Raw genomic sequence first — 11,481 nt, 5'->3', positions numbered from 1 at the left:
GACACTTACAGATAAGAAAAGAAACTTATAAAATGTGCATGTGTAGCTTGGTACAAGCGTGGAAAACTACAAAGCTTTCATTTTGATTAACAGCCAAGACTTCAAGGTTACATAAATGTGAGAGTGCCGCGTGACAGTTATACAGAAATAAAATAAGATCTTTACAAGGGGCAGGGCAAGGGAAGAGATGGGGCAGGGTAGAGGGCCAGATGAGGGTTAGGGCTTAGGTGAGGAGACCTTGAAGGGGGCTTGGAGACAGGAGCCAGTCAGCACATCAGAAATACCTGGATGACATCTTAACATCCAAAACCCTCTGTTTTAACAGCTCCTCAGCTGCTGATCTCAGATAAGTAAGGCTCTGCTTGGGTCCTTCTCACAGCTTCATTCCCACAACCACGTGGGGGGAGGGATTGAGGGTCCCAAGGTCCCTGGGCCTCCCGGATGTGCTGCTAGAGCTGGGGGTGCTGGGGAAGAAGTATGTTTCTTGCTAGGCACCATTTTGTCTTGTCCTCCAAGTACTCCTCTCCTGTTAAGGACTACCAGTCCAATGACCTTTGGTTGACAGTATAATATTTTTCAGTGACTTTGAAATATTTATTCAAGTAAAATCTCTCTTCCACTCTGGGAAAAGGTACTTGTCTGTGCTCCAGGAGTCTAGCTGGAAGAGTCTTTGCTGCAAACTGTTTTATTTAATTAAGTAGATAGATACATACATACATACATACGCACATACGGATAGATAGATAGATTTACACACTTCATTGTAGGCGGTTCCAAAACCAGATTTTTGTGCGGCTGTTGATACATGGGAGCCAACGAGACAGGAACAACCCCTGTGAACGGTAGCCTGGAGAAAAGAGTTGGGATTTTCTGTTTGTTTTTGTTTCTTTTAAAGAGAAGTAATGTGCCAATTAATGTGCCAATGTATCTGCTCTGGAGACAAAGCCCCTCCGAGACTTTCCTTGTGTGTGCCTCTTTCGCTGGCCTTCCACTCTCCTTGTCTACTCCTTGCAAGGCCTGGAAGGAAAGTTATGGGTTGGTAACTCCACCGCACAGAAGTTGCTTTTGTTCTCAATCTAAGCCATGTTTAATGCAACCTTCCTTTGCATGCTTCACCCCTCAGCCCTGCCTGCGGTCATCAAAGACGAGCTGAAGGACGTGGAGGCCACGGAAGGTGGCACGGCCACCCTGCGCTGCGAGCTGAGCAAGTCTGCCGCCGTGGAGTGGAAGAAGGGGCCCAAGGCTCTCAGGCAAAGCGGCAAATACCGCATGAAGCAAGAAGGGACATCTGCTGAGCTGCTGATCCGTGATCTGGACCTAAAGGATGCCGGAGATTACACCTGTATAGTTGGAGACCAAAAAACCACAGCAGCCCTGTCAGTAAATGGTAAAACATCCGAAGTAAACTGTGAGATTGTTAAATGTCCCTCCCTTATCTCCCTCAGCCTTGCCTGTTTCTTTCTTTACATTCGACGTTTCCTTTTCTTCGTCCTTTTTTTCACATCGTCCTGCAGCTCCGTTCTCCACCGCCCAGTCAAAGTCGTTGTGCATCTGTTGTGCGTTTTATGTTTTTGAGTCCTCTAAGGAACCTTTAGCAGGATCAAGGCACCCGTGTGCATGTATGTCTCGCTGCATTCGTGTCGGAGCTGAGATGTTTTGTGCTGCTCTCCCAGGGCCTTGTGTGTTGTCTGTCGCACAAGTTGTCTTGCACTGGGGACTCTCGTAGCACAGTCTGCTCTAGAGCTGAAGCAGGCTTGGCTTACGCGTGTTGTGGTAGGTTGAAAGGTAAATTATAATTCGATAATTTCCTTTGGGTGGCCCACTGTTGCCTCCAGCGTGTGGCATTTTGATGCAATACCTGTTCATTCTGCGTTCCCCAGCCCTCCCCGCACGCTTCAAAAAAGAGCTGAAGAATGAGGAGGCCACGGAGAGTGGGACAGCCACTCTGCAGTGTGAGCTGACCAAGGCCGTGGACTCAGTCGAGTGGACGAAGGATGACAAGGTGCTCAAACCGAGTGCCAAATACCGAATGAGACAAGAAGGTCGTTTTGCTGAGCTGATTATCCAAGATCTAGATTTAAAGGATGCTGGAAATTACACATGCATCTGTGGCGGGCAGAAGACAACTGCTGCTTTAACAGTAAACGGTAAACATTATAACTTCCAGTTGTTTCATATCTATCTCCTCTATGAAACTCAAGATGTTGGGTACTCAGGGTTCATAAAGACACACTGCTTCTCCTTTGAGGGCAAGTTCCCTCTCATGCCTGAAAACCTTTGTATCCTCGGCTGTATAACACTGTCACCTTGATATACAATATTTCTTCTTGCTGTATTGGTTTGACATGGTCCAGTTAGGTGCCCAGCTCTGTCCTCCCATTCCTATCCTTTTTAAATGCCTAAGTCTCCATATCACTGCAGTCTTTCTCCATCCTAGCAGCAGTGTCCACATACCTAATTGTATCTATTGCAGTCCCATACCCCACAAAATAGTCGTGCTCACTGTAAGCCGGTTCTGATCCAGTCTCTGTGCCCATTGCGTCCCTCAGCCTTGCCTACCCTCTTCCAAGAAGAACTGAGGAGCACAGAGGCTAAAGAGGGTGAGGAAGTCACTTTCCACTGCAAACTGAGCAAGTCTGCCCCCGTGGAGTGGAGAAAGGGGCATCAGACTCTGAAACCCAGAGACAAATACAAAATGAAGCAAGAGGGTCCCTTTGCTGAGCTGGTGATTCAGGATTTGGAGTTGATGGACACCGGCAACTACACCTGCGTGTGTGGAGACCAGAAGACTTCAGCCACCTTGACAGTGAATGGTAAAAGAGAAGTAAAGAGCATACCCCAGATAAAACTCCCCAACCTGAGAATCAGCTCCCCTTTCCAATTATGCTTTCTTGTATAACATCCCTGTCTCCGTTCTTTGCACATCTGGGGTATTTGATCTTTTTTTCCTGGTCTTCCCTCTCTTCTCTTCATGACAGATCTCCTCTTTGCTTGTCATCTCCATTCATAAGCATGAATGACAAGAGTGCAGACCCTTAAATGTTTCGTTTCCCAGTGCATTCGCTCCAGTCCAGAGCAGCCTTGTAGGTGCCTCCAGTGGGGTTCAGGAAACCTGGAGAACAGGGGCCTTGCCCTAAGTGATCAGTCCAAGTGGACATGTGTGGTTTGAACTGGATTATTTCTGAGCATGATCTGAAGATTCAGTCTAGGTCCCAAGCTGCCCTTTGAAGCCCAAATGGAGAAGCCTCAGTGGTTTTGTGATAGACAGTGCGGCCTTGACTTAAGTACACTAATTTGAAAAACTGACCCATGGCCCATTTTAGCACCTTGTTCACCAATTTGGATGTGGCCCGTAGTTGGCTCTCTTGCTTGTTTTTAACTTTTCCCTTAGCAATAATACAAAATGAAGTATAATTTCCCTTTGAGTTACCCAGGATATTGAGTCCATGTTTCTCAGGTGACTCATTGATGATGATCAGCTTGTGCCACCCCAGCTAATAACCGATCATTTTCATTAGCATTTTTCACTTTAACAAAAATGCTGTCCTTTTTCCTACCTGGTGGTTCCATCACTTCTTTTGCACCATTTTTTCCCCCTTCTAAAATGTATATTGTACCTGTGCAAAAATCCAGCGCCCCGTTTTTATTGCTGCTCCACTTTATGGACCTCTGAAAGTGAATGTGTTACTCCTGGCATGGGAAAAGAAACACTTTGGGCCTTGCATTGAAAAATGGCCTCTTATTTTATATCTCTAAATTTCCTGCCGCAAGTCATTCTGAGTGGATACCATTGGGATATATCATTCCCAATCTGATCAGCTAGCTAGATAAGTAGATATCAAAATACTATAAAAGAAAGCTGAAAAATATGAGGACACTAAATAATTGGGCAGACTCAGACCCCTTAAAAAAATCAGGGTTTTTACAATATTATTAATGATAGTGTTTAAAGGCTTCTTCATGGCGTCTATAACAGAATTGACCAGTGCTAAAATGTGTTGGTGGTTTGATAAAGAGGATTTCCAGGTTCTCAGTTTTGATCCCCTTCTGCCCATATTGCATTCACCCTGCAGCCCTGCCAACGCTCTTCACCAAAGAACTGAAAAACGAAGAAGCTACAGAGGGTAAAAGTGCCACTCTGCGCTGTGAACTCAACAAGGCTACTGCAAAAGTGGAGTGGAAAAAGGGACACAAGGCCCTTAGACCAACAGACAAGTACAAAATGAGGCAAGAAGGGGCTGTTGCAGAGCTGATCATCCAAGACCTAGAGCTGACGGATGCTGGAAATTATATCTGTGTGTGTGGAGACAAGCAGACTATGGCATCTGTAACAGTACACGGTAAAAAAAAAACAACCCCAAAATTAACAGTAATGATGTTGTTCCCTTCCCTGGACAGACCGAGTCCTTTCCTGCAGTATGATCTCTATCCACAGCTCAGTGAGGTCAATTAAAAGGTGGCCCTTAACTTAATGAGGCAGGAGTGCACATAGTGAGACCAGAGAAGAATCAGAAAAATAGCGCAGGGCGCAGAACAGCTGTTTCTTTTCTGTTTGCAGCTGGTTGCTTTTTCACAGGAAGCTTTTTTCATGGAGTTTATACTCATGGTATCACCTCTCCGTCCGTCCCTTTCAAACCATCATGCATCAGTTTAGCTAGGTGCAAAGCCTTACAATGATTTAGGTTTCACAATGGACTGAAAAGTTGCACCACTGCTTCCCAATCAGTTCTCAAGGAATAACACTTATTAAGAAGTATCACTTCTTATCCCTTTGCTCCAGATATATGACAAAGGGATGATTCTGTACCGCGTGTCATGTAAAGAACACCGCCACTGTATTCCCACAGGTCCAAACTTTTCATATGGAAAATACTCTTGCTGAAAAAAAAGTGGTTTTATTGAAACCAACATATTTTTTTAATAGAAAAAATGTCAATTCAACTGAGAATTTTTTTTGTTTCTTTGTAGGATGGCTTGTGGGGGAAAAAATTCATTTCAAATTGGCATTTCAAAATGGAACTTTTTGCTTCATTTAGATGTAGACCGTTGCTTCATTTTGTCTAGAAATGTCAGATTGCAGTACATTTGACTGTCACGTGGGTGTGCAGATTCCCAGGGGAAAACCCCAGTTTTTCAAACAAAAACATTTCAAATGAAGATTGTTTTTTCATTTGAAATTTCCAGGGAGAAATGTTGGTTTTCCACTCAGCTCTATGGCCTGTCTTTTCTATGTCATTCTGCGTTCTTGATGGGTTATGCAGCTCTCTGGTTTTTGGTGGAACAGTTAGACGGGCTAATGCAAGTCGATGCCCCTTTCCTGAGACCCCGGGGGAAAGGTGGACAACAGTTAGTTTGATTTTTTTGGATTATTAAGTCACGCTGTCCATCTTGGTGTCCCTCAGCCCTGCCTGCATTTTTCAAAGAAGGATTAAAAAACAGGGAGGCCACAGAAGGTGCAACAGCCACTCTTCACTGTGAGCTGAGCAAAGCTGCGGTCCCAGTGGAGTGGAAAAAAGGGCACAAAACACTCAAACCAAGTGACAAGTATCGACTGAGACAGGAAGGTGCCACGGCAGAACTGACCATCCGTGATCTACATGTGGAGGATACGGGAGATTATACCTGTGTGTGTGGAGACCAGAAGACCTCCGCAGTCTTGACAGTCCACGGTAATCAAAGCCACCACGTTATCACCGCATTGTATCAGAGACCTTCCCACCCATCAGAAATCCCCCTTCGATGTATTTATTTTGTTGGTCTTTTCACCTATGCTCATTTCCTTTCTTTATCCTAATTAATTCTTATATTAATTCTTAATATAAGAATTAATGAAGCATAGGGATGACTTCCTTGAAGTGAAGGGGGCCAGTCATGTTTCTCAAGGCCAAATTTGTGCAGTCCCGATACAACATACTTTTGATGATGTCGAAAAGAGACATGATCCCTCTCCATAAATACTGCAGGAGGGGCATTATAACGGGGGGAGAAAAGCTATTTCAACTAAAAGACGATACTGGCAAATGAGCAAATGGGGAAAACTGGCTATGCGTGGGTTTAGGCTGATAATTAGAATTGGCCAGCATCGAAGCAAGATCCTGGAACAACCTCTCAGTAAGAGTAGAGGGGCCAAAAACCCAACAGGTTTCAAGAAGGGGCTTGCTTGGTTAATGGAAGGGATTATATTGGCCGCGGCAGTCACAGAGGGAGGGACAGCTCTTTCCGCTCTACATTACCGCGTCCCGAACTCTGGGGTCTGTGGGTTTTGATGTTTTCTCTGTCCGTGTTGCAACCCCCAGCTCTGCCCGTGCTGTTCACAAAAGAGCTCAGAAACGAGGAAGCCACAGAAAGCGGGACGGCAACTCTGCGCTGTGAGCTCAGCAAAGCCACTCCCGTAGAGTGGATGAAGGATCAAAAGGTGCTCAAGGCTAGCGACAAATATAAGATGAGACAAAAGGATGTCACTGCTGAGCTGACGATCCACGACCTGGAGGAACACGATTCTGGACATTATACGTGCATATGTGGAAACCAGAAGACCACTGCATCCTTGACAGTTCATGGTAATAGGGATTTCTTCTGGGCTCATCTGTGGTTGCATGTAGCTGCTCTTGATATCGTCTGTTAGGATATATTTCTATGGCATCTGTAACAGTCACTGTCAATTAATATCAAAATGCGGGATTGTAATGATAACACCGTGCCCTTCTCTTAGCTCCATTTTCATAACATGGATAAAAGTTGGAAGCAAATAATTAAGTCATTGCTGAAGGTGCACAGACCAGCTTGAGTACTCTCCCTGCTTCATTGCTTTGATCGTACCGCTGAGATGCTGTTTATTTTTCTTGTAGAGGGTCGAAACACGATCTAGCAAGACTTGTGTGGTTAGGATGACAGCCTGAGGAAGGGAGGCAAGAAAGGAAAGCAAGCCATACATCTTAACTTGCAATGCCATATAATATACTGGGTACATGATAAGTGCTGACGTAATCACAGCACAAGCTACAGCAGCAGGCCGCCTTTTTGGAAAGTTCGGCATAGGTTTTTCTATTTGGCATATGTCTGGAAATGCCTCTCAGGCCTAACCTTTCAAACCATCATTATTCTGGCACTGAGACTAACGGTCTCAGAAAACCAAGTACTGCTGTACTTGGTGCATTGGGGAAATAGCAACCCCCACCCCAGTTGGGACCCCTGACGTTGCTTTTGTTTGCATCTCAGATCCCGTGTCATGTAACCTGGGTTCACAGAGAATAAGATTAGCCCTCTGTTGTAGTGCAAGCACCCAGCTGAATTTTAAAGCCCTCTCTCTCCATCCTGTGACCTTCAGCCCTCCCTCCGCGTTTTAAGGAGGAATTGAAGAACTTGGAAGCCACCGAAAATGGGACGGCCACTCTGCGCTGTGAGCTGAGCAAGCCTGCTGCTCCAGTGGAGTGGAAGAAGGGAGACCAAGTGCTCAGGTCCAATGAAAAGTTCACCATCACACAGGACGGCGCAGTGGCCAAGCTGGTGATTCATGATTTGGATCTGACAGATGCTGGAAACTATACGTGCATGTATGGAGATCAGCAAACCAGAGCTGCCTTGACCGTGAATGGTAAAGCATATCTCCCCAATTAATGGTATCACGTTCTTCCTTCTGTTTCTTGAAACAGGACCATGCCATCGACTGAGTTACAGCCTCAAGTTCAGCCTGCCGTCATTTAGGCTACCTGTATAAATAAGAAATTATAATCTCTATTCCACAGTGTCTTCAACACTGTGGATGATTCAAGCAAAATTTTGGTGGCTATAGAAATGAGGAACCAAATGCACTGAATAAGGCCACGTGCTGGTCAGCCCTTGCAGCAGAAACTTACATTTAGGATTGGAAAATACAGCTCTATTTCAACCATAAAACTTCTGATTTTTCTTGTTTGGCAGTAGGTGTTAAAAAGGAAACATTTATTTTACCAGGAGCTATGTGATAATGATATTATAGTCCAAAAAGAGGGCTATTGGGACAAAAACCAGTCTTGTGATAGAAGGTACATATTCCCATTTCAGTTCTGAACAGAGGATTACATTTTCTTTGGGAAATAATTAAAGGTTGCTCAATAGCACATGAACACACAGTTCAAGGAAACATCTTCTAGAGGAATGACATTAATGTCCCAGGCAGTATTTCACTTGTGGGCTTATTTTTTACGAATTATTTGTATTTCAGTAACATAGAGGAACTCCAATCAGGCTTTGGTTCCCCATTGTGCAAGGTGCTGTACAAACACTGTGTTAAAAGAAACTCATTGCCTTGAAGGCAATTTTGCAGGAGCTGAATGACCAGGTTGTCTCTCTTGTTGTGTCACCGTGGACCACGTTAAAAGAGAGAGAGACCCGTCTTATGTTTCCCCCACAAACCCGCCCTAAACGTTGGTGCATGGTTCTCACCCTGAGGGGTTGCACCTTGAATAGGCTTTGCTCACCCTTTGCGGTTCATGAACCACAACCGGGGAATGTGCTCATCATCTGGGCCAGGTTGCTGCCATGCTCATGCCCTCTGTTCATTCTGCACCCCCTAGCCCTGCCTGCGCATTTCAAAGTGGAAATGAAGAAGGAGGAAGCCACGGAAGGGGGCACAGCCACCTTGCACTGTGAGCTCACCAAGGCTGCTGCAGTGGAGTGGAAAAAGAAACACAAGGTGCTCAAACCAGGTGACAAATATATCATGAGGCAGGAAGGAGCCACTGCCGAACTAGTGATCTGCGATTTAGAGGTGAAGGACTCTGGCGATTATACTTGCGTATGCGGAGACAAGAAGACGACGGCCACTTTGACCGTGCACGGTAAAAAATGGCTACGTTTAGAGATGTGATTGTTCTACCATCCCCTCTGGACGCCTCAATACTGATGTCCCCCTAACTCCTATCACGTCCCCACCATAATCAGTCCCCATGGTAATGCATCTTCCTTCCTGTTGCCTGATCTCCATCTCAGTGGATCCCGATGTGCTGTGATTACACCGACATCCTCTAGGTTCCCCCTACTTTCTCTCTTGTTAATGCATGCCTATACTTCTTTATGCTCGAAGTCCTTCCTATCTGTATAGCTACGGGCCCTCGTTGCTGTAATATCCGAGTGCCTCGTAGTCACTGATAAATTGGAGCCACGCCATCTTCCTGCCCAGGGCAGGAGTATGGTAACCATCCCCTTTGTACACTGTGATGGCATGGAAGTAGCTGAAGGCCACAAAGTCCATCAGCAGAACTAAGAAATACATTCAGGTTTCCTACCTACCTGTCACTGCCTTCCTTACAGGAGTGTCTGCCTTCCAGCCTCATCCCAACCTGCGGGATTTTCCCTTTCTAGCCCTGCGATGGCCAGTTTCATGGTAATATGATGACTCTTTACACAGGATGGACAGAAGCTTGTGACCCGCAGACTCATTTCACCTGTGGTTTGTCATGGCAGGCTGTTATGAGAACATTTGCTCCTTCTCTGTTCCTCAGCCCTGCCGGCTTCTTTCAAAGAAGAATTACGACGGAAAGAAGCCACAGAAGGTGAAGCGGTCACTCTGCGCTGTGAGCTGACCAAGGCTTCTCCCGTGGAGTGGAAGAAGGGACCCCGGGAACTCAAACCAAGTGACAAATACAAAATGAGGCAGAAGGACACCACGGCAGAGCTGGTGATCCACCAGGTGGACGAGAGCGATGCTGGTGATTATACCTGCGTGTGCGGAGACCAGCAGACCACAGCTGCCGTAGCAGTGCACGGTAACGACAGACTTCGAACAGAGTTGTTTCTTTTCCAGGATCCTCCCGTGGATTTCTAGATCTGCCCTGGTGTCTCTTGTCATTGTTGGATGCTTTCTTTTTTTTACTTTATTGTATGTTGCAGTCATGGTAATTATAAATAAGTGTGTGTGTACACACCTATATGTACACATACATACATATGTGTGTATATGTGTGTGTGTATACACACACACACACACATATATACACACACACACACACACATGATTACCATGACTGCAGTATATAAACAATGTAATATATATACTGCAATATATGACTTTATATACACACACCCCATATATATATATAAAATGCTATAGAGACACACACACCCATATATACATATATGTATATGTATATGTGTATTTGTATATGTATGGGTGTGTGTGTTATTATATGTTATATGCTATTATGTTTTATAAAATATGTGCTATGTGTGTATCTGGTCACGGCAATTATTTTCTTTATAATTATACATATAAAATAATTGCCGTGACCAGATAAATATATAAGCTATATTTTATAAACATATAATAGACATATAAGAACAATATGTGAAATAATTCCCACATATATATGGTTTTGGTTTTAGGGGAAAAACAGCACCATAAGCCTCAATGCCATATCTGTGTTAGGATGCTAAGTGGATAAGTACTGGTTACGTAGAGTGAGATGGGCCATTGAGTCTGCATTTTTCCATCTTTTCCCTTACCCATTGCCTTTCCTCTTCCCCGTCTCCTGGTGTTTGCACTCAGTGGTCCATTGTAACGCCCTTTCTGTTACATCCCCTCAGCCCTGCCTGCGGTCATCAAAGACAAGCTGAAGGACATGGAAGCCGCGGAAGGCGGCACGGCCACCCTGCGCTGCGAGCTGAGCAAAGTCGCTCAAGTGGAGTGGATGAAAGGGAGCAGCTTGCTCAAAGCTGGTGACAAGTACAAAATGAGACAGGACGGTGCCACGGTGAAACTGCTTATCTGTGATGTGGACCCAAAGGACGCCGGAGTTTACACCTGCGTGTGTGGAGATCAGAAGACAACTGCTGCCTTGACAGTGCACGGTAAAAACAGAACGACATGTGCAGTTGTGTGTGTCTGCTATCTCCTTGGGGTCGATTGTGCGTGCAACTGTATTGGGGCTTATTTGGCAGCGACTCATGTACTAGCAATATTACTTTTCCTTTGTCTGTCCTAGTCCTTGGAAATTTCCTGTGTGCATTAATGGGTCTTAAAAATACCTTGTGAAATAAGGAAGCTGACTGCAACCAATTCTCGTTTCCCTTACTCCATGCTCTTACCCTTGTTTTCCCCTTATGACCTATTCATTTCCTCTGCCCCATTGAGGCCGGTCACCTGGCACGTTGTATTTTTAACATAGCCCCCATTCATTCTGTGATCCTCAGCCCTGCCTGCACTTTTCAAAGAAGCACTGAAAAACCTGGAAGCCACCGAAGGCGAAACAGCCACGCTGTGCTGCGAGCTGAGCAAGCCTGCTCCGGTGCAGTGGAAGAAAGGGGCCAAAATACTCCACGCGAGTGAAAAATACAGCCTGAAACAAGATAATGTTACTGCTGAGCTGAAGATCCATGACTTAGGTCTGCAGGATACAGGAGACTACACATGCGTGTGTGGCAAGAAGCAGACCAGAGCTACCTTGACAGTGAATGGTAAATCACATGTTGCAAATGAATGATTATTGTGCTACTGGGTGTTCC

The 11,481-nt window shown here is 45.2% G+C and overlaps 1 protein-coding gene across 1 annotated transcript in view; it reads left to right on the top strand.

Moving 5' to 3' along the window:
• OBSCN (obscurin, cytoskeletal calmodulin and titin-interacting RhoGEF) overlaps positions 1-11,481 on the top strand; it is a 223,829-nt gene that overhangs the window by 125,387 nt on the left and 86,961 nt on the right. Inside the window, exons 32-42 of the mRNA XM_019543669.1 lie at positions 1,124-1,387; positions 1,881-2,147; positions 2,550-2,813; positions 4,074-4,340; positions 5,403-5,669; positions 6,297-6,560; positions 7,328-7,594; positions 8,556-8,819; positions 9,483-9,746; positions 10,564-10,827; positions 11,170-11,433. Coding sequence (XP_019399214.1) covers positions 1,124-1,387; positions 1,881-2,147; positions 2,550-2,813; positions 4,074-4,340; positions 5,403-5,669; positions 6,297-6,560; positions 7,328-7,594; positions 8,556-8,819; positions 9,483-9,746; positions 10,564-10,827; positions 11,170-11,433 — 2,916 coding nt within the window. The remainder of the gene's footprint in view (positions 1-1,123; positions 1,388-1,880; positions 2,148-2,549; positions 2,814-4,073; positions 4,341-5,402; positions 5,670-6,296; positions 6,561-7,327; positions 7,595-8,555; positions 8,820-9,482; positions 9,747-10,563; positions 10,828-11,169; positions 11,434-11,481) is intronic.

The sequence above is a fragment of the Crocodylus porosus genome, unplaced genomic scaffold, assembly GCF_001723895.1.
Source record: "Crocodylus porosus isolate Cpor-Errol unplaced genomic scaffold, CroPor_comp1, whole genome shotgun sequence".
In the NCBI taxonomy this organism is placed as follows: Eukaryota; Metazoa; Chordata; order Crocodylia; family Crocodylidae; genus Crocodylus; species Crocodylus porosus.
Note: the sequence above shows the minus strand (reverse complement) of the source record. Positions and strands in the feature narration are given on the sequence as shown.